The sequence below is a fragment of the Peromyscus eremicus genome, chromosome 3, assembly GCF_949786415.1.
Source record: "Peromyscus eremicus chromosome 3, PerEre_H2_v1, whole genome shotgun sequence".
Taxonomy (NCBI): Eukaryota; Metazoa; Chordata; class Mammalia; order Rodentia; family Cricetidae; genus Peromyscus; species Peromyscus eremicus.
This window is the reverse complement of record NC_081418.1, coordinates 38918300-38941079: the sequence shown is the minus strand read 5'-3', so window position 1 is coordinate 38941079 and position 22780 is coordinate 38918300. Positions and strand designations below refer to the sequence as shown.

The 22780-nt window shown below is 35.3% G+C and overlaps 1 protein-coding gene across 2 annotated transcripts in view; it reads left to right on the top strand.

Moving 5' to 3' along the window:
- Grm8 (glutamate metabotropic receptor 8) overlaps positions 1 to 22780 on the top strand; it is a 771171-nt gene that overhangs the window by 632365 nt on the left and 116026 nt on the right. For both annotated transcript variants that reach the window (XM_059257445.1, XM_059257446.1), the window contains exon 7: positions 6173 to 6309. In XM_059257445.1, the coding sequence (XP_059113428.1) occupies positions 6173 to 6309 (137 nt within the window). The remainder of the gene's footprint in view (positions 1 to 6172; positions 6310 to 22780) is intronic.

The window sequence follows — 22780 nt, the reverse complement described above, 5'->3', positions numbered from 1 at the left end:
AAAAACAATTAGCACAGATAGGAACTCAATGGAATTCTAGAGAATGAGTTTACATAATATAACATGTATTAGTATATATAATATATACACATATTGTATACTTATATGTGCATGCGTTGTGGTAATTGGCATTAATACTTTGAACTCTGAAACCAGTTACCAGTTCAACCCAGTGTCTTTAATCCTGTTCTTCAATTTTAATGTTCCAAAGTGTTCTTATCATGTATAAAGTAGTATGAAGTGAAGCATTTCATTTCTAGTGATAATTTGATTATGTTTATTGATTTGTAAATATTGTGAATTCATTATACTAGGCAGGAAGTTATGATTGTCTACTGGAAGCAGTGGACTCAAAATCTACAGTGACTAGAAGAGGATAATTCTTTTATGCTCATATAAAAGACTTGATGAACAAAGGTAGCACAGACCTTTTCATACTGCAGTTCATGCTCTTGCAAGCTCTGCCATCTTTAACACATAGACCCTCAATTTACCCAAAATCTCATTTTCATATAGCCATTTGGAGGGAGAAAAGAACACAAATGTCTACTCAGGATGCTTATGATGAATTTTCTAATGCCCCTCAAATCTCCTCATATATGATTAGCTACAACTAATCATTTGGTCACACCTTAGTGAAGTTATTGCAAATATAACCTAGCCATTTACTAAGGAAAAATTGAATATGGACTCTAACACTTAACCAATAGTCTGGTGTAACTCACATGGTAGTAAACATGACGTGAAAATTTTCTTAAATCCTAAGTATATAATAACCAGCATTGTGTATCAAGTCCTTTAAGAATCTGGTATATTTTAGATACATGTAAACACCATGAAGAAAATGAACTCTGTATGTTATACTGAATCGTAGGAACAGAATACTGACTCTTTTAAATGGGAATTTACTTTGCGCTATTTGAAATAGAATATGGCCAAGAGCGGACAAAAATATTCGGTGTGAATAAAAAGTATTTTCTCAGGGTTCACAGAGATATAGTGGTCTGGAGCAGTTTAGTGGAAAAGAGAAAGAATGTGCAAACTAGGTGTAATTTTGATCTAGGATCTGTTAATGGACAGATATGAGTAATTGTTTGCTTATATTGTTACCTCATGGAACAATGAAGCTTTTCTTTTAGGATGTTATTTCCAGATCTGGCATCCTCTGATGCCTTGGTCAGACTTTGGTTGAGTGCATATACTTTAAAGGAAGTAGCAAGTGAAGATATTCAGCTAAGTTTTAAATAGAGATCAGGAGAGAGGCTTTGTCTGTGAATCTGAGTATGCTGATTTAAAATGAATACCAGCAATGAGCATTGGTTAATTATGAAGCATTAGTTACTATACAGCACAAATTTAAGATGGAAATGTTTATAGCAGATGTTTATATACAAGAAAATTAGAAGGAAAATGAAAGTTGTAAGTTTATCGAGCTAATCCAGAAGCAAATAGATAAATGTAAAACTGTGAGATACGATAGCAAAAGTGTGGATGGAGAAGGAGAAAGATGTTAAATCCAGTGCAAACATCTTCCATGGATGACACTAACTAAGTCCTGTGGAGAGTATTCTGATCCCTAAACACTTACATTGTGATGTGATTTAAATTTGAATATTTGATTCTGTTTACTTGTTGTAATGCATACTTGAGAAATTGTATAAAAGAAAAGAAGGCACGAATAACCATAATTTTGTTGAGTATTATTATTTTCTATTGGATTTAGGTCAGTGTTTTAAATCTCAAGTAATCATTAAAGGTACAGAAACTGATAAATTAACTGATTTCATTCTTAGTTTCTTCTGCTTGCTAAATGTTCTAGGTGGTGATAAGATCACTAACCAGTAATGAAGTGGGAAAGAAAAAAAGATTTAAAAAGACAATTGAGTGACAATTAAAAGTCAATTTCTCTTTTTTACATTTAAAAGTAAACAGATTGTTCCTGCATTCTTCCCCCTTGCCCCCACTGAGGAAGCAATACAACATGAACCACAACATGAACCGTGTCATCAAAAGTGTAGGCAAAGAGTGAACTATACTGAAGACAGTTTTCATTCAGTGTTCTGTTATGCGCCAGTCACATACTAAATGGTTTTCATGTGCTATGTCATACAACACTAGTTGGGAGGAGCTGCTATTATTATGATCATCTCAGAGATGAGAAAGAGTTACATGTAAATAGGGTCACTAGCTCAGATAACCACAGCTAATTTGAAGACCAAGGAATCAAACTTCAGTCTTGAAATCCCAAGACTAGTCTTTCTGCATATCACAGTCAAAGAAACCAGCATTTTGATGTAAAATTTTCCCTGCAGAACCATAGTAGAAGTGCATTGATATGTTGAGTAATAAAAATATAATTTTTCTACACATTTCCTATTGAATAGAAACTACTCCAGGAGATGTGTAGACCCTGAAGGCAGTTTCTGACTAGTAAAAACGTCACCTCACAAATCTATGTGTTTGTTCCCCCCTTTTCACAGGTCCACATGGATGGAAAACATTTTAAAAATGTAATGTATTACAAAATATATAAAACACCTATAGTGCAAGATGAAATGAAAGAAAGAAAATCTAATGGGGTATAATTTATAGTATATAAATAACTATCTATATAGTCTCAATTAAAATATATTTGCTATATTTCTTATGATTGCTGTTATTAAATTGATAAATAGTTGAGTTTTTCATAGGTGAAATTCACTTAGTTTTATTTTTCAAGGTGGCCAATTTCAGAACAAAAGATGATTTTTTTATAAAACAGATGGCAAGCCTGGGGAAAGGAGTGAGCTACTAATGAGCCCTTCCTGGCTATTGAAGGATGCTTTGTTTCATAGTCCAGAGTACTAGGGAACTTGGCTTCAGTGAGTCAACACTCAATGGTACTAGCTCCCAATGGGAGAAGGCTGAGTAACCCAAATGTATGCTTAGCCTTGACCAGAAAGCAGATTAGGAAAACAAGAAGTAAGGCTGATGAGTAATAACACATGCTTTAGCTATAAGTAATTAATTCAAAGACCACTCAAACATAAGCCATAGTTTGGGGTTGGTTTCCACTGCGACACTGATGACAGTGTGAGGGTTGGGAGGTGGTATAGATTAAGTTCATGGTGTTATGAGTAAGATGGGTAAGAGTTTGCTTGAGAGTATAAGTGGGTAATTCTTTGTTTGCCTATAATTTGTGGAATGCTTGTTCTGTATTGAGCTATAACTTTGAATAATGCTTGCAATGATAACAGATCTGCTTATACCAAGGAGACTATTGCCATGTGAAAAAAAACAACAGATTTTTTTGTACTGAGATTTCAATAAGTATCTCTCAAACAAATTTAAGATCATATGTGAGATGAATAGTAACATATGCAGAGGAAAATGAAGAATTTGGTGGATCCAGGTTGGAGAGGAAGAGGTAGTTGGGTCTCTGACCAGTTTTGTATGATCAAGTTCCTATAAGTGCATGACTTGAGCCACAGATTATCAAGAGGATTAAGGAGAAGGAACAAAGAGTTGTGTGTGAAAAGATAGAATGGTCAATCAAATTGTAAGGAATTCAGGGAACTGAACTTTCAGTTTATTTGGCATTCTATTGAAATGTCATAGGGATCAGTAAGAGAAATATGAAAATCATATTTGCTCACAGACTGCCATAAAACAAGGATGATAGTAATTCATACTTAGGTTATATTCACTGTGTATTTACACAGATTGGCTCATTTAATCATGTAACTCTTTGTGTAAGGATTAGTATTGGTTTAGTTTACAGATAATAAAAGTGAGATAGAGTGAAATTAAGAATGTACCTAAAACAGTAACATTCATTAAGTGGTGGAACGGGGAGTCTGAACCCAATTTGATTTCAGAAACCATTTTCTTGACCACTTTCAAATATTCCCCTCTAATGCATTGTCAAATTTGATAAAGTTGATATTGAAATGATATTGAAGTGTATAAATTAGAAGTTATTATTTTGGGGATAGTGATTCTTTCATTAACTACCAACATGAGTTCTTTTAACTGGAGAAATAAGATACCATAGCAGCTGGTCACAAGATTATACATAACCCAGGATGCTGTCATCATCTGTACTACAGAAGTGACACCTTCTATCTTGAGAACAATTATGGCACGAAAGATTGAAAAGCAGTCATTTGATAAACAAGATGACAACAATGGGTATTTTAGATAGAGAAGATTAAATATAGTCTAATTTTTAAATGATGTATAAATATCAGAAACTGATGTTATTATGATGTGCATAACACATGTGTTTTTTAAGCAGAAACCTGTTACTGAATCCTAGTAACTGTTTAGGCATACTTTAAGAACCTTTCACATTCTTTCTACCAATATATATATTGATATTTACTAAAAATGAGCATGGGGTGGATCATAGTATTTAATTGTCCTATGCATTGCTCTAAGTGCTTCACAAGAATTGACTAATTTAAATTTCATAAAATCTCTATGAGGAAAAATGTTATTACTTCTACTTCACAGAAGTCCACAGGAAATACTTAAGAGGCTAAACAGCCTAAGAAATGTTTTGTTCAGGAATAGAAAATGGGTTTCTTCTTGAGCATCTAAGGAGTAGTAAGATACTACTGGCTGATCAAACAGATTAACTTTCTTCCTCAGATCCTCCCTTTATTGAATTATAAAATCATTTCCCAATTGAATGCCTGAAAATAATAATTAGTAACAAAGCACATGTGTACTCTTCCTCATGACCTCAAGGTCCATTCATGTTCATTGTTCAGCCTTTACTACACATGAAAAGAGTTATACAAATGAATGGAGAATTCAACATGAGCATGTAGCCTTCCATTTCTTATGTCAGTGGCCCATTCTTCCTGTCTGTCCCGTCTCCTGTGGGCTCATCAGTTCTTGATAGTATAAGGTGTCTGTGGTCTCCTTAGAGACTTCATGTCATGTTCAAATTTTAGAATAAAGTCAAGAAAATAGAATTATAATAAACACACCTCTGTTAAATCCCATGAAAACATTCTGATTGCAATCTGCCACTCTCATTCTAGTTATACACAAGTTGATAAATTTTATTTAAAATATTTTTATAAATATTAAGGTTAACTTTTCAAGTAAATTAATAAGGTCATTATTGGATGGAAATACTTAACACTGACCTATTTAACTGTTAGTTGTATATAATTTGGAGACTATAATGTAGAAAGGGACAGCAAGAAGAGGAAACTGCATTACAGAAGAGAAATTAGCTCTAATACCCTTTTAGGAAAAAGGGCCTGCAGGGAGAAGATAGGCACCATGTAAAGGGATTGCTGTCAACTGAATGTTTCAGCTGAGAAAGAATAATCCATGGAGATGAAGGGAGCTCTAAAAGCTGTTGGAGAAAAAGAAAGTCTGTGTAGACAGTGCAGTGAGATAGAATGAGAAAACATTGTGGTGCTCATTCCGTTCTACTCTTACACCTGTGATTATATAAACGTTAATAAGAGGGAAAGTAAAAACGAGCAGAAGTTATCAAGGGAAAGAATGAGAGCTTCCAAGAGTAATGGAGTTTAGAAGAGACTAAATTCCTTGCATCCCGCTGTTCTGCTACCATTACACTCATCACAATGAACCATGGGACTTTGATGATCTAAGTGAAGTGGGGCTTCTCCACTGCTCACTCTGCCTTGCCCAGTGGAGGTTTCCAAAAGCAGGTTGCAATGACCTACTCAAAAACAGTGAAGCTGAAATGTGCACCTGCTTCATATTGGAGCTGAACTCGCCATTAAGTCAAGTGCCTTAGGCTTCTGGCTTGGATGTTCTGTTGATTATGTGTTGACATTTGTAATTTGTATTGTACCATAGGTGTCATATTTCAATACACACACATTAAGTCACATTCTACAAAGCCAGTATTGAATATTCAGACTATCAATTTTTATTTATTTAACTTGTACATATATTACTTAGCTTGGCTACTCATGATTTACTTTCTAATGTATACAATAAAGTCCATCTTATTCTTATATGTGCATCTAGGTTGATTTTCATGTAAAAGAATTTTGCTATCAAGAATAACCTTGCATGCATTACAATCTTTGCATCCCTTAGTATACACAATATATTTTTATCTAACATTCTTCCTTAGAGGAAAATAAGCCCACTGGGCTATGTTATATACTTTATTTATAGTCTTTTCTAATCTTCATAGGCAGCGCTGGTACACCTGTCACTTTTAATGAAAATGGAGATGCTCCTGGACGCTATGATATCTTCCAGTATCAGATAAACAACAAAAGTACAGAATACAAAATCATCGGGCACTGGACCAACCAACTTCATCTAAAAGCAAGTATCACCATCATTGTGCATTATTGTATCTAGCTCTTAAAGGGGAATGTTCCTTTTAAAGCACTAAACGAACTTCTCCAGAGAAATCCAACAATATTCATAAGAATAGAAGAAATCTAATTTTATTTGGACTATATACACTTAGAGCCTAGTCTGATATGGGTTCCCAGTGTCTAAGGCAGCTGGCATTTATTTATCTTGGGTTTGCCACTTAGCTGACCGCAATCTTTTCCCATAGGGTAACTGACAGACCCAAGCAATGATTCATCAGTGTCAGCCCAGAGAATCTCCCTAATTTTTATTTAAATATTTTTATTCATTTTTACATACCAACCAGAGATCCCCCTCTCATTCCTCATTCCCACCAGGCTCCCCACCCCAGCCTTCCCTCCCCTGACCCACTCCTATCCTCTTCTCCAAAAAAGTACCCTCTCCACTATTGCTAATAGTCTGATATGGGGTCATTCTTGTGGATTCCTGGGAATTTCCCTAGGATCAGGTTTCTTCCTTACCCTATAATGTCTCCCTCTATCAAGATATCTCTTTCATTGCTCTCCCACTCCATCTGTCCCCCAGCTTGACCAACCTTTTCACTCATGTTCTCATCTCCATCTCCTCCCTATATTCCCCTCTCATCCCCAGTTTATTCATGGAGATCTCCTCTGTTTCCCCTTCCCAGGGTGCTCTATGCATCCCTCTTAGGGCCCTCCTGTTTTCCTAGCTTCTCTGGAGCTGTGGGTTGTAGTCTGATTATCCTTTGCTTTACATCTAGTATCCACTTATGAGTGAGTACCTACCATGTTTGTCTTTCTGAGTCTGGGTTACCTCACTCATGATGATATTTTCTAGTTCCATCCATTTGTCTGCAAAATCGGAATGACTAAGATCAAAAACACTGATAAAAGCTTATGTTGGAAAGGAAGTGGAGCAAGGGGAACACTCCCCCACTTTTGGTGGCAGTGCAAACTTGTACACACACTTTGGAAATTAGTATGATGACTTCTCAAGAACCTGGGAATCAATCTACCTCAAGACCCAATGATACTACTATCAGGTATATACCAAAAGGATGCTCAATCATACCACAAGGACACTTGTTCAACTATGTTCATAGCAGCATAATTTGTAATAGCCAGCACCCAGAAACAACCTAGATGTCCCTCAACTGAAGAATGGATAAAGAAAATGTGGTTCATTTACACAATGGAGTATTACTCAGCTGTAAAAAACAATAACATCATGAAATTTGAAGAGAATCTCCCTATTAAGCAAGACTTCCCTGGGATTTTTAGGTATGATACTCCATAATGGCACCCAACAATAGCATAGGGGGCTTTAGTCTGCAATGCCATACTGAGCTTGAAGAGATGTCTGGGAAAACCCATAGTGCAAGGGGCAGGGTTGGAGGTGGTAGAGAGGGATAGGAGCATCTTTCATCCCAGACAAAAAGACTTATTTTACATTTCAGTCACTGCAGCTCTTTTAGTACACACTGACTTCATGTATAGAATGTGTCCTGTTTACTCAACCAAGAATCCAATTCTCCAAGGATTAAGAATGCTTACTCCCACTTAGTGCCTGAGGAATCGCTAAGATAGGTAGTACTTTCTCTGAGGGTCATAAGATGCCTATAAAAGTATTTCTTATGACCTAGAATATGGTTCTCCGCTGCTGTATATTTTCAATGTGCATTTAATTCACTCTTTTAATGGAGTACCCTTCTCAAAGCCACATAATCTCAAGTCATGCTCATGTGCTTTCTTGCATTTGAGGCCATTCAAAAACATTGGGTGACATACTAACACATTTTTCTCCTCCTGTATGTTCAAATTTCTCTTGGAGTGACATAGTTTTGTAGAATCTGCCACCCAAGTTCGCAGCCAAGAAGTGATGATAATAAATTACAGAACTGTAGTTTGTTTCTTGAAAGTGACTTCCTGATGGCTGACACAGTTCTCATTCAGCCGTGCAGAGACAGTTTTGATTCTAGCTAAAGCAAAAGGCAGCTCCAAATCTCCACAGTTAGGACTTTAGCTTCTTTGTGAAACTCTTATATTGTTCTGAAACTCAAATTAATTAATTCAAACTTAACTTTGAAAATGTCCCAGGTTGTTTATAATCTGAAAATTGATATTTTTTTATGGTCATCCTTTGTAAATATATTTTCTGTGAAGTAAGCTTAATAGGACAATGAATACTTTGAGAATGGTTTAAATAGCAAAACAACTTTTATCTGACTTTTGTCAACATCAAAATGCTTACCATATTGTTTTGGCTAAGAATTTACATAGTAAAATGAATTTCGTGGGACTCTCATGTACCATGTATAGTACCAAGGCCCTTATAATGTACCAAGAGCCCAAATAATTATACACATAAATGAACACATACATATCTCTTCTCTGTATCTATAATCTGTTTATTCTAAAACTTAATATTGAATCTTAAGCTGTGCTTTTATGTACATTTAATGATGCATGAATGCTTTATATTTGGAACTGTTATCTCCCATAAATACATCAAATGAATTTGTACAATTTCTCATTCAGGCTGTGATTGTTTCTACTATAAAGAAGGGCTAGACTCATTGAAAAAATGAAATTCCTGCTCTCAGGAACAATGGTGAATGAGGCTGTGGTGGGCAGTTAAAAAGCAAGGACTGGATTCTGCAGACTATCAGGATAAATCACTTAAATCTCATGAGAAAGTGGAACGGACTCTGGTCTGAAGGAGGAGTGGGGATGCTTGAGGAGCTACTGATTTATAGGCATTCTGCTTAGATATCTGCATAGTGTACAGTATTATTTTACCCTAGTTTCATAAACTCCAAGGTGAAAATAGTAGCAACTACCTCATATGGTTGTAATAAAAATTAAATGAAACAAAGTAAGGAATCATTTAGTCCACTTCCTGATGCACACGAGGCCCATAAACACTGCTTCATGTATTACACTTTATCTCAGAATTCCATCTAAGCTGTGAGATTCTGATAGAGTTTGGTAAGTAGAGAATTGAAGTCCTTTTAGAAGAGGCACTTGAGTTTTCTTTAGAAAGTACAGAATGGGAGGAAGGGAAAAAGACAGGAAGAAAGGACAATACGAAGAAATCTTCCATAGAATCCCAGCACTTAAATGTTAACATAATCAGTTCTTTTTACTTTTCTGATAGTTGGAGAGTTTTCTCTGCACATACAGTATAAACTTCACATAGGATAAATGCATAATTTTCTTCTCCCTCCAGTAGTATTTGGATATATATATTGTCATCTGGGCAATTATGTGGGGATGAGAGGTTTTCAAGGTTTTATTTTTAAACCATCAAATGCTTTCTTTCCAAACAGAATTTAAAATTTCATTTTTAATGACTTTATACATACACACACACACACACACACACACACACACACACACATATATATATATACAAACATTAATATACTGTTTTGATACAAGATTACAATGTTGAATAGTTATAATAAGAATTAAATGAGCAAATTTATAACCTTTGTGGTATTCTAAAGTTTTTGTGACAGACATTTAAATCAACACCTTTAGAAAATTTGAAGTCAGCTGTGATGGTGCATGCTGATAGAATTTGCTGAAGAAGGCAGAGGCAGGAGGATCATGAGTCCAAGGCTAATCCGGGTTGCACACTTTGGCATGTGATGACCAAACAACTCCTGTAGTAGACTTTTCAGAGAACTCTTCTGTGCCAGGACTCTTACAGGCCTAGAGTGGAGCAGATACCTGGTCAAGCTGGTCAAGTACTTACAGCATTATAGTTCTTAGGCTGGACGAAGTTAAGTCTGAGGCAGTTGGGCCACAGTGAAGTGTGCTGGTGTGCTTTGGAAAGAAAAAAATCTGAAATCTACAAAGCAACATTATTTTTGCTTTGTCTTTTTGTGGTCACTGTTCTGTGCTCAAAGGGTACAGAGTTTCAGATCAGTGGGAGTAATAAGAACTGCTGTTGAATGATCTTGATAAGCTCAGTTGTGTTGCTAAGAGTTTTCATGGATGTAGACTTGGATATGTGGTCTCTGCCTTAAAACACTCCATGCTAGGAGTGGGGACAGACTTAGACCAGAGCTGCTCATGTAAAGACACAGGTGTCCTGATGAAGGCATCCACAGATTGTTCGGCATGGCAGCCTAGTGAGAGATGCCTACTTGTCTTGTCTACTGCCTGAATCACTGTCAGAGAGCACAGTCAGGAGGATTTATTTTCTGTATCTGCCATTTCTCCTTATTCTATTAAACCAGATTTACAACTGTTTTCACACTCTCAATGGTGAGCATTTATCAGCCATTTATTGGACTGTATTCTTGTTTTCAAAGAACCAGTTTTGCTTTGTTTTCCTCTGGCTGAATTTAAGTACAGAATGATTTTCCACATACACAGTAGATGGTCAGGCACATCTGAGTGCAGCAAATCTTTCCCGAATACATCTTAGGGAAGTGAATGGATGTTTGAAGTAAGCGAACCATTCTCTACCCTAGAAAATGTCTCAAATACATTTGATTCTCAAAAGTATCATCCTTATTGTTGGAAATATTGCTGTTTCTTTTTCCTTTTGCTAGAATGAACATATGATTTTCATTAATCATTTAGTGTAATTGCTTATTTTGATATAGGATTTCTACCCAGGAATCATGGTCTGCAAATGAAATGTGTATTTATTTTCCTGGGAGTGAAGTGGCACAATTAGGTCTCTATTTTGATAGGAATGCATGTCTCAAGAGACAAGTGATCCTTATAGAGATTACAAAACAGATTGTAACCAAGAGGTTTGGGCTAAGCAGAAGAGTTAAACTGCAAGACAAACAACCATATGCTGTTTTGAGTCCACAGGGAGAAGGAACAATGAGGTTACTGGGTGGACTAAAGATAACCCAGGCCTCACTAGTGTACGCTTCCAAACAGAGACACTTTTTCTGAATTACTGTAAGAACGACACAGATTTTTGCCTGCTTTGTTTTTCTTGTCACTTTATTCAAGTAAATGAAAATAAATATAAAATAAATGCATAAAATAACTAAAATAGTAGTAGATGGCTGTATCTCAATAATGACTCAATCAGGATTATTCGTAGTACAGATTCTATTGGGAGGGTATTGCAGAGGAAAAAGGTGTCTCTGAGCCTGACTTAATTGCTTAGTGGAAGCTTCTCTAGAGGAGTAACTTCTGATGAAGCTGTGAATGCTGAGCTATGAATGGACTTCTCAGCTGTTAGTGGGATAAAAGTGTCTATGACTGCTAAATGCATTGTCATGTCATTGTACAGAATGAAAGTTTGTAGTCACAAAGATACTTGACCTCTAGTATATTGTTTTTACCTCTTATATCTCATTTATAATATTCATGAAAACTATAATATCTACTTCCTGGAGTCATTGAGATACGGTAGGAAATTGCAGATACATATTGAAAGCTAAGTAAAGATGATGATGATATTGTTTTCACAGTATAACTAATATACCCACAAGGACTTAAGATGGATTCTTCAACATGAAGTCAGATAGAAATAGTATATAAAAACTGCAATTTTTGTCTCTTGCCTTGATATTCGGAGAATTGAATGGTTTTAAAAGAAGGTGATATACCATGATAACTTGTATCTACTCATTAAGAACAATGTATCAAAATATACTATAGATAAAACATAACATGGCCTACATCATTCAAATTCATAAACAGAAACTTAAGAAAAAAATTCTAGTGGCAATGAATGCCATTAAGTTGCTTTATTGTAGCCTCTGTTGTAGTCCCTATAACAGGTATTTTAATTGCATATATAACTTTGCCTCAAGGGTTTGTTGTTTTAGGTAAATGTCAGCAAGTTTAACCAAAATCATTAAACTCATTAGTTTAATGCAGTCGAAAGCTGATGCAATGAAGGAGATTAAAGTAGTCTTGCAGTAGTGATGAACTGAATGGAGTGGGAAGTGTTTGAAGAGAGACTCACTTGCTTTGATTCTTAGGAGTTGCTCATTTTCCTTCTGTTCTGGTTTTCCTATGGGCAATATAGCTTGCACCTGAAAATGCTGTTTTATGTTACTCTCCAGGATTCCTTATGTCAAAATTTGCCAATGTGAGATAATTATATATAGCACTTCCTTTCCCACAGCAAAAATGGCAGTTAGTTCCAACTGACCTTCTACACATAGTCCTAGGTCTTGAAATGCCACTCTGGTTACTACCTTTGCACACTACTAAGAAAATCCTTTCTTTGATTTCTTTTCCTTGTAATATGATGGTTAATCTTAAAACCTGTATTATATTACTAAATAGATGCCTATTTAATAGATACCTATTAAGGCATCAATCAATCAGCTCTAAAAAGTCACTTTAGTATTATTTCTTATATATCTTTTTATGATATAAAAAGCATTGATAAAATCATATATTGACATGCCAAGTAAATGCTGATTAAATTTTTAATTATATTCTTGACAGGCCCAACATAGTTGTTCAGTAAATATTTATTGAATATTCATTCATAATACCCTGATATTTTTCTACAAGAAGGTTGACTATGAGAGATGATCAATGAACATTGACTAAGAAATGCCCTGTGAACTTATTATTTATTCACTAACTACTTTCTGTGAGACAGAATGGTAATCTATTGAGGGATATCTGATTCAATAATGTGTTTTTCTAGATATCAAAAGGCTTGCAATATATTAAGAGCTACCATACACTCAAGGAACAGCAGTAAAAGAATGACTATCTAGGTGTAGATCAAATAAAATTCTTGGGACATTCAGAGACTCTGGTGGATATCTTCAACTAGAAACACTGTATAAAGTTTTGTTACACAGATGAAATTGAAAATATTTCTTAAATTAATTTTGTGCCTAGAAATTGTTGTAAGAAAATATCAGATTGTTAAAAGCACCTATGCACTCAGCTATCCTTATTCCCTACCCACATATTCATTTATTCATTCATTCATTATGGAATAAAATACCTCTCTAGTGAAATTGCTTTGGTAAGTGCAAGAGTAGTTTAAAGATGTCTCAGATTCAGTCCATAGTGCCATCTCTGAAATAGCAGTGATATACAGTGAAAGAAGAAAAACATACCTCTTTCATGGGCCCTAATATATCCATCATTTTTGTTATTATTGTTGATGTAAAAAATTCTTAATATCCAAATAGAAACAACATTCTCAAGGAAATGCTCTATGCAGGATGAAAGACTGGGAAATTGGGGAACTATCTTGCTCTTATCTAGCTGGCTAGTAAATTCTAATGAAGCTACATTAGGGATGCTCTAGATTTTGAATATTTTGACAGAGTAGCAGCATAGTCATAATTTCCCTGCCTTCCTCTTCACAGAAGAGTATAATTGAATAGGTTCTAGCACATTAATAGGGGGTCAGTAGGTAACATAAGTACTCACTATAGTAAGGATAGAGTCATCAAGGAAGCCAAGGGCAAACTCTAGAATAGAGGATCTATTTCTAATATTTGTGTACTCAACCAGATAAAAGCTAAAAAGTTCAAAGTCCAACTCAGAATGAAGGGGGATACATTTATGGAGCCCAGATAAAATTATAGTGGCATAGTTTTTGTCATTCCCACTGGCATTTCTTTCTTCACATGACTTTTGTACAACTTTATGCATTCTTGAGGTCCTTGGAGTTTCTGAGTGGTTTCCCATACTTATCTTTGAGGAGTAGTATCCTTCAACAGGCAGTCCCCCTGCTCCTACACAAGGATTTCATGATGTTTGAGGTCATGCAGTGATACAGGTGAAGACTCTTGCAAAAACAAAGACAGTGATAGCTTTAACAAGATGGCTGACCCAGAACTCCTAGAATAGAGACCAATCTGATGGGAGAACATTGTAGGAAATGAATAAAGATGGCTGGAACTAAATTTTATATTGTCTCTACCATTATGGGGACAGTTTTAGGCATGGTATAAAATATTGTGAGTTTTTCAAGAAATATGCTCAGCTTTGAATCTAGTAGGACATTTCATCAGCAGAAAGTATATTGTCTAAAGAAAAGGTTGTTTTATGAATTAGTGTAGCTGAAAGTTCTCCTGCATCCTGCCTGGTCCATAGCCACTCAGACCCAAATAAACACACAGAGCCTTGTATTAATTACGAACTGTATGGCCTAATGGTTCAGGCTTCTCACTAGCTATCTCTTATATCTTAAATTAACCCATTTCTATAAATCTATATTTTGCCACATGCCTTGTGACTTACCAGTACTTTTACATCTTGCTTCTCCTGCCAGAGTCTAGCAACATCTCCTTTGTCTTTTTCATTTCTCTCTCTCTAGTTAGAATGTCCTACCTAACCTTATTCTGCCTCACCATTGGCCAAACAATTTATCAACCAATCATAGCAACACATTTTTACAGAATATAGAACAATATCACCACCAAATTAGGAAAATACTTTAATTAAAGTTATTTTTCTTATTTTATGTAATTTTTGATAGATTCACTTCACCTTGCCTCATTTACTTATGTGAACCTCTCCCAGAAAAAAATTAAGTGACTCAGTAGACAATTTTTATCCTTGGACAATAAGCAAATGAAGACACAAGAAAGAAAGGTTAAAGAGATTTGGAAAATTCCATCTAAGTTGTTCAGTAGAGTAAATGATTGAACTGTGCTGTTCTTTTATAAAGTACTATACTGTGTGACATTGTCTGCAGAGACATGCCTTTTCCATCCAGAGGGCTGATGACATAACAAGGAAAGGGATTCCACCTGAACCTAACTTGGTCGTAAACCAATGCATTTATTGGGAATTTGTATAGGGACATAGATGAAGAGTCAACTTAAAAGAGCACAAGTGACTCAAGGGTAGCTGTGTCACTGAAAAGTCTATCATCATTAGTGATGATTCACAAAGGCTATGTCCCTAAAGCTTGATGCCCAACTTGTAGGCAGCTCTATCACCCTTTCCTCAACAACTGTTCACTGTATAACCTTGAAGTGGGGCCCTGTAAGTCCTATACCTTTCTGTACATCTTGGACCTCTGAAATTTCATAGGCTTCTACATTCCTAAGAGTTCCTTTCCTCCATCCAGGACATAACTAACTCTGTAATGCTATACCTTATCAACTGTGTTTGAATTTGATTATGAGTCTCAAGGCTAAATTCAGTATCTGGATCTAGTTTGAGGCAGATTCCTATGATAATCTAAGAATATTAAGGGGATTTACTAGTTTATTTTTTAAAAAATAGATCATTAAGATATCCTTTTGTTACAAGAACAATGGAATTCACAAGGGCCTACTGAAATCCTAAGTCACAAGGGACTACTGAATTCTTCAAATAATAATAAAAATAACACAGAAAATGATAACTAAAGCCAAAATAATGATGGGGTCAACTTGGAAAAGACACAAAAAAGAACATGATATGAAGAATGGTATGGCAAATTAGAAAATGCCTCCCTACACCAGTGTCAAGGAAGGATAAATGAACATGGTTCTTCCAGACTGTTATGGGAACTATCAAGTAGTAAAGATAAGGAAAAAAATGGTTTCCAATCATGATTCTAACCTTGGAAGAGTGAAGTAAGTTAGATTTTAACAGGATGCATAGAGTAAGTAAGGTTAAAATAAGGTTATAAACATAAAATGATACTCTGCAGTAGAATTGCTGGCACAAATCATTTCATATAGTAGAGTTACAAAAATGTATGTGGACTCTGTATCCTATGGTACATTTAAAAGCTCAAAGGACTCATCAGTGTTATGTGAAATCTACACTGTACAAGAGCATTACAAGTAAGAACTCAGAAGTATGATGCACGAATAAAATATTAGTCCCCAGCTGTAGATAAAGGTCACTGGCTGGCAAGAGCATAAAACCTTAAAGGATGAAGTTAATATGCCTGTTGACTGCATCAGTAGTCTAGCTGTACCATTCCCATTGAAGTTGTCAATGATTAAGGAGGGATAAATCAGGAAGGTAGGTTGTCCACAGGTCTCTCACCCACCTGCCTAAGATTATAAACACTTGTCTCTGAGTAAACTTGCAGATATCATATGCAACACATTTTTTTTTAGTATAGTGTTCTATACTAAAGAGTTAAATACAACTTCTGAAAATTGTCATGGATGGGATTTTGTTCAGTTCTGAGACAAGATGTCACCCTTAATAGACCCCAGTGACTTTTATAATGATGTAGACAACATAACTGGGAGGTAAGGTACTAACCCTCAGCTGGATTTGTGACTTATTTACTCAATATGTAGTGCCTTAATTCCCATGCTTGTGAAGTTAAGAATTCCTTGTGTTCACTAAAATTTCTTCCAAACCTTTGGCTTTCAATAGGATATTTCAAATCCCTAGGGTGGGGCTGGAATGCATGTTCTGTCTGTTTATGTGATGTGTAAGTGTAAGAACCAATCATGCATCCACACAGAATGGATGCTGGTATCTGATCATAGTGTGAGGTCATATATCTCTCATTTTCAACTTGGAGCATTTAAAGAAGATTCTTTACCATCTGTGAAAAACAAACCTGTAATGTAAGAGGATAATGCAATAGTAATTGTGTTGGCTTTCAGTAGAATAAAAAAAGTTAAAATTTATTAAAAATGACATGGAACTTACTTTTATTCTCAGGTTTTTATAACCTGCTTTAAAATTTGGACTGTGCTGTAGATAGCAGGGTGAGGGTTCTTCTATTGGACAAACTGAATTTGAAGAACGACAAGTAAATAATATTAATATGACTTGTGAAATTCCAATTTATTTGAAAAACACTGTTCCATTAACATAAAAGGATAGTTTAGGCCTGTATTCCTGAGGCATTTTAGTGATGCCCTGGTTGAAAGAAAATCAGGCCATGAATGAGCAATAAAGATAAACACAACTTTATTTTTATTCTCATAAAAAGAAAAAATAAAATGATTTTGGAATTCTCACCATGCCATCTAAAATGTGTTGCATTCAGCTTGTAACATCAAGACATTTACCCAATTGCACTTACGGCCCTTTTTCCTTGTGCATAGTAAACAGCTTTATGTTGGGAAGTGAATTTCTCAGAACTCAGGTAGCTATGTGTCCATGCTGGCTCTTTCACAAGCAAGACTTTCTCCATTTCCAGAGACTCCTGAGAGTTTGGTTCACTCTTTATACAATTTCACATACAGTGTTAAAAGGCATGTTAAACTTTTCCCTGAGATGAAGTCTTGCATCTTCTGCTGGCTGGATAAGCAATTGCTGGATACTGCATGAAAAATGGAATATTTTTTATAGTCATGAAGTTATTGTTAAGAAGTATTTGGCCTTGGGGGGTTAATACAGTTCTACCCACTGGATAGAACATATTTTGGAACTTGTGATGCCTCTAAATATTAAGAGATAGTTTCTTCTACATTGTTTAAATGCTAAAAACCTAGGTCTAAGTTAACTTCTAAGATGATAATTGTGTTTCTTGCCCAAGCCAACTTTTTGTCAATACCCTTTGTCAGAGCCATGTTTCTGCAGGTTTTTAAATAGTTGTTACTCATGTATACGGTGGCTTTCTGGTCACATACACACATGGGGTGTTAGGACAACTATTTTGTTAGTTCTGTCTTTTTCCTCTACATGTTATAGATCTTTTAACATGTTAATGTGCATCATCATGAGAGAAGTGGCTATGGATGTACTGTTTAATTAATTACACCAACTTCAAATCTTTCTAATATGAAGAGCATTTAGGAACTAATGATTTTTGTAGCCTACTTTGAGAAGTATTGATTGTAATGTAACTAAATTTTCTCCCTGAGCTGACTTTTACAGTTATTTATTCATTTATTGGTATCTCAATCTAGGATTGTAATAGTACACACAGGCTCTTTTATTTTGAGCATGGAAATAAAAAACTAATTTTGGCACCTGTGAGACCAAGGCAGAAGGATCACATATACACAGTTACCTAGACTACATAGCAAAGTCCAGGCCAGCCTAGGCTATATAGTGAAGATATGTATTACAAACAGAAATATGAACAACAAATAAACAAAAATGCCATTATTTTCAAAGGTAATTATGATTAGTCATAACTATTTATTTAGGGTCAGTAAGCCCCTGGGAGCATAGGTCAAATTTAAAAACACATATATATGTGATCCCAAAGGTATGCTTTTAGAAATATTGGAGAAGTAACAACAAGCAGAAGTTGGTGACTGGATGTAGCGAACAAGGAAAAAGTGGCACATAGTATGATATTTTAGTAGATCAGAATACAGAAGGAAAGGAGAGACAGCTTCTAGGAAGTCACCTGTAATTCTGCATCCTAGAAGGTTCTGGACAAATGACAGGAAGGCAGGATGTGGCTTAGATATAGAGTGAAGTGCACCCAAGCAGACAGAGGATGTGGAGAATATTCATGAAGAACTAAGGGTACAGAAGGAAAGTTGAAGCTTCATCTAGGAAGCAATGTTGACTGAGAATTTCTTCCTGTATCTAGAATCAGACACTGGAAATAAATGTCCTGATCACAACTGGACATTATAAAGATTAAATTTATCCATCTGTTCGATTTTAAAAAGATGGTCATCACTTATTAGAAGATCATCACTTATTAGTGCTACTTGATCAGTGAATGTGAATGTCTTAGTTGAGTTTTTTATTGAAAAATGTATTTTTACCTTAATTATAATATATTCTTAGTGAGAAGCAAAGCCAGTGCCTCATACATGCTAGATGAGTCCTTTGTCACCGATCTATAGCCTCAGCCTTCTGGGACATTTACTTCAACTTAATATTAATGTGCTAACATTTTAAGAAGGTTTAGGAAATATGAGACAGGGATAACAATATTAGAACCTTTTGATAATTTCATTATAACTACTGAATCAGTGTATCACATAAATATCTTATTGTTAAAGTAGCCAAATTTGCTATTCTCTTAAGTAGCATATTTTAGCATATGGAAGTGAATCATGTAATGGATAAAAACAAGAGACATCTAGGCTTAGCCACAGTTCACTGGAAAAATGAAGGGCACTCTTAATGTCCCAAAGCCGACAGGCAAGTACTTTAATATCTTCCATCATCTATGGATTGACAGCTCCTACTATATAAGGGTTCCTTTTTAAAATAATATTTTCTTAAAGATAAAACATGTTTTGAGGTTAAGAAAACACACTTGATAAACTTCAACAAGTTATATAATTATAATCTATTATTGGTGGAGGTCATCATATTTTTGAATACAAAATACCAGTCACGCAAAAAATGCTGAAAACCCCCAAATTCTATACTTTGTCCCTTTGTTCTTTAGGAGAATTTTGACATATTTTGAAGCAAATATAACTTTAGTTAAAACTGTATTTGAATCTGTTTAAATGAAAATAAATTATAATATTTTTGTTTCTTATTTCTCTTTATGATACGATGGAAAAAGTAATTTCTGTTGCTAACTTGTAGAAGGTTATGCCCATGGAAAAACTCTCATATTGTACTTGAAAATAAAGTATTTCACAATCAGTATTGGTTGATTTTGAGAAATTTCATTATGTTTGTCAGTTGACTATGATATGTTTAAAATAGATAAAGCCACAATGAAAAGACAAAATTTTCCTGTTATTTCTCTCTCTCTCTCTCTCTCTCTCTCTCTCTCTCTCTCTCTCTCTCTCTCTCTCTCTCTCTCCCTCCCTCTCTCTTCCCTCCTCTCTTTTGAATGTCAGCCAAATTGCTCTCCTATGGCTGATATGTTTTATGAAATACTACAGGAAACAGAGAAATGAATTAAGAACTCAAATTAAAGAACGTTATTTTTTTCATGAATGTCTCTTTCTCCAGCTTCCTAATAGATCATGTTTAAAGCATATAAATACATTTGCTTTTAGTAAAAGAAGATCTCTCCATTCAAGAGTGCACCTCCACAGCACGGCCTCCATCTGTTAGTGCTCCCTCGTGGCTGCCTCCAAACTGCCCAGACTCCCAAATATTAAGTGGAAGGAGAGAATGGAGCAGCTGTTCTGGAGCTCAGCGGCTGCCTCTGCTCTCCTCACCACCTGGCAAGTACACGGTTCAGCTGGAGTTGCAGCCACAGTAAGCCAAGCTGTGTCCCTCTCCACTGCACTAGCTCATGTTCACTAGAACCACTGACCTCTCCTGCAAAGCCTTCTCCTTTATCTTATCGACCTTCTGATGAGAGACTGCTTGCAGTGGGGTTCATAACCCTTAACAAAATATCTTGTTTATTATCTCATTATTATTTCTTTGACCAATAAGTGTAAGTCAGATATATGTATATATATATATATATGTAAATATATATATAAAATCTGACATAGACTTTTTCTGATGTAGACAATATTAAATATATAATATTCTATAAATATAAAATATATATAATATACATATTGTATTCTTAGATTCTGACAGATAATATTTTATATACAATTATGTATAATATATCATATATTGTCTTTTTAATTTCTTTCCAATCATCTAGGATAAACATTGCTGTCCATACATAACAAGAACAATGATTATACACTATTGTGGAGTTCCTACTCTGTCTTTTAGAACAGAAGCATTGCTGCTGCCTGTAAGTGGGGTGATGAATGGCAAGAGGACCAGTAATAACTGAAGCAGCCTGACTGATTCACACTGACAAGACTAGGAAAAGAAGGAATGCATCTAGGAGATGAAACAGAGGAAGATAGAGAAAGAATACTGATTGGTGTTTGTGGGAAACTGAGATTTAAAAAAGTAAAGAAAGGACATTTAGGGGGAATCTACAGAGTGAGAAAGACACGTGTCTGGACAGAGGGGGAAATGAGAGAGAATGAGAAAATGATGATGTGGAAATATTTTTGTTTTTGTTTTGGGAGACATGGTTTCACTGTGTAACAGTCTTAGTTGTCCTGGAACTCACTTTTGTAGACTAGGCTGGCCTTGAACTCACAGAGATCCACTTGTCTCTGCCTCTGGATTGCTGGGATTAAAGGCACATGCCACCACTGCCTGACTATGTGGGAACATTTAAGAGCTCTTCTGTGGAACAAAATATGCTTAAGATAGGGGAAATCCAAGAGTTTAAGAAATTATATTGGTCTATCTGTGTTTCATTGAGATTCATATTTTGTCACTGCTGAGATATTTCAATGAATATTTAAGTTACCTCCAATAAGCTTTGGATATTTTGGCTTTCTGCCATAGTTTTGTGAGACAGAGGTTTTACCACTGGAGTGTAAATGTCATATTTATGTCTTTGGGGATGTATCATCATATAGGACATAGAAAGAAGTAAGTATCACTTCATAGCTTTTTAAAGTTTGACATGTTATAGGCATTTCAAGATGTATCAATGGTTGCTTCTGGGATACTATACCAAAGTTGAAGGGAAACTTTGCTGTGGAGGTTAGAATAATGCCGTGGGGGTAGTGGGATGGCTCAGTGGGTAAAAACAGTTGCTGCTCAACTGGTTTGAATCCCCAGAACTCATGTAAAAAAGTTGGACATGTATCAAGAATGTCTGTAATGACTTCTCCCTTAGGGACATGGGAATAAACAGAGAGGCTTCAGAAACTTCCAGACCAGGTGATATAGTATGTACAGCAGAAAGAAAAGAGAAACTGTCTCAAACAAGGAGGATATGAGTATCCATAATCAATGTTATCTTCTCACCTATAATTGTACCATAACACATATACCTGTATTTACACATTGTAATGTTCACATGGGCACCCACATAGACATTACACACACACATAAGCATACACACACACAAGCATACATACACACACACACACACACACACACACACACACACACGCACACACACACACACACACACACACACACTTTCTTAAAAAATAATTATTTGGATTAATATACTACTTTGCTTTTAGTTACTTTAAAAATAAATAATTTTAAATGAATACACTAAATCAATACTTTCTAAAAAGTTCTTTTGGCTAGACAAAGGCTATCACATAGTTTATTTATTTTGAATTTGATGTATTAAAAATGAGTAACCATTATTCAATTCAGAGTGGATGAAAGAATTTCTTGAATTTCTTATGTCTCAAAATTCTATTCCTAGAGGTTACATCTAAAGCACCCAAATGTTACTAGAAATTTAAAGAACTGATGGACAAAGACAGAAAATAGGTTCTGAATTATGGATATAATTTCCTACTAGAACAAGACAGCTAGGGTAAACATTGAAGGTCACACACTGAGGGATTACAGGTTTGATATGGATGCTTTCCCAGAGTCAAAGACTGTTTTTACTTTGTAATTTTGAAGAAGACTGCCTTACTGACCTAGAAGGAGATCAGTAGGAGAAGTAGAGACTGAGAGTATAGTATATTATTTTATCTATATTGAGGCTTTGATAATAAAGTTTGCCTTCCATCTATGCATTTAGACTGTGGGGAATACATACCCTGGGCCTATAAAGGTAGAGTTTCATTGAAATTTTTAAGGGTTAGTAAAGGAGGCTACCAATAGTATAAAAGGACAGAAAAAAAAATCAGGCA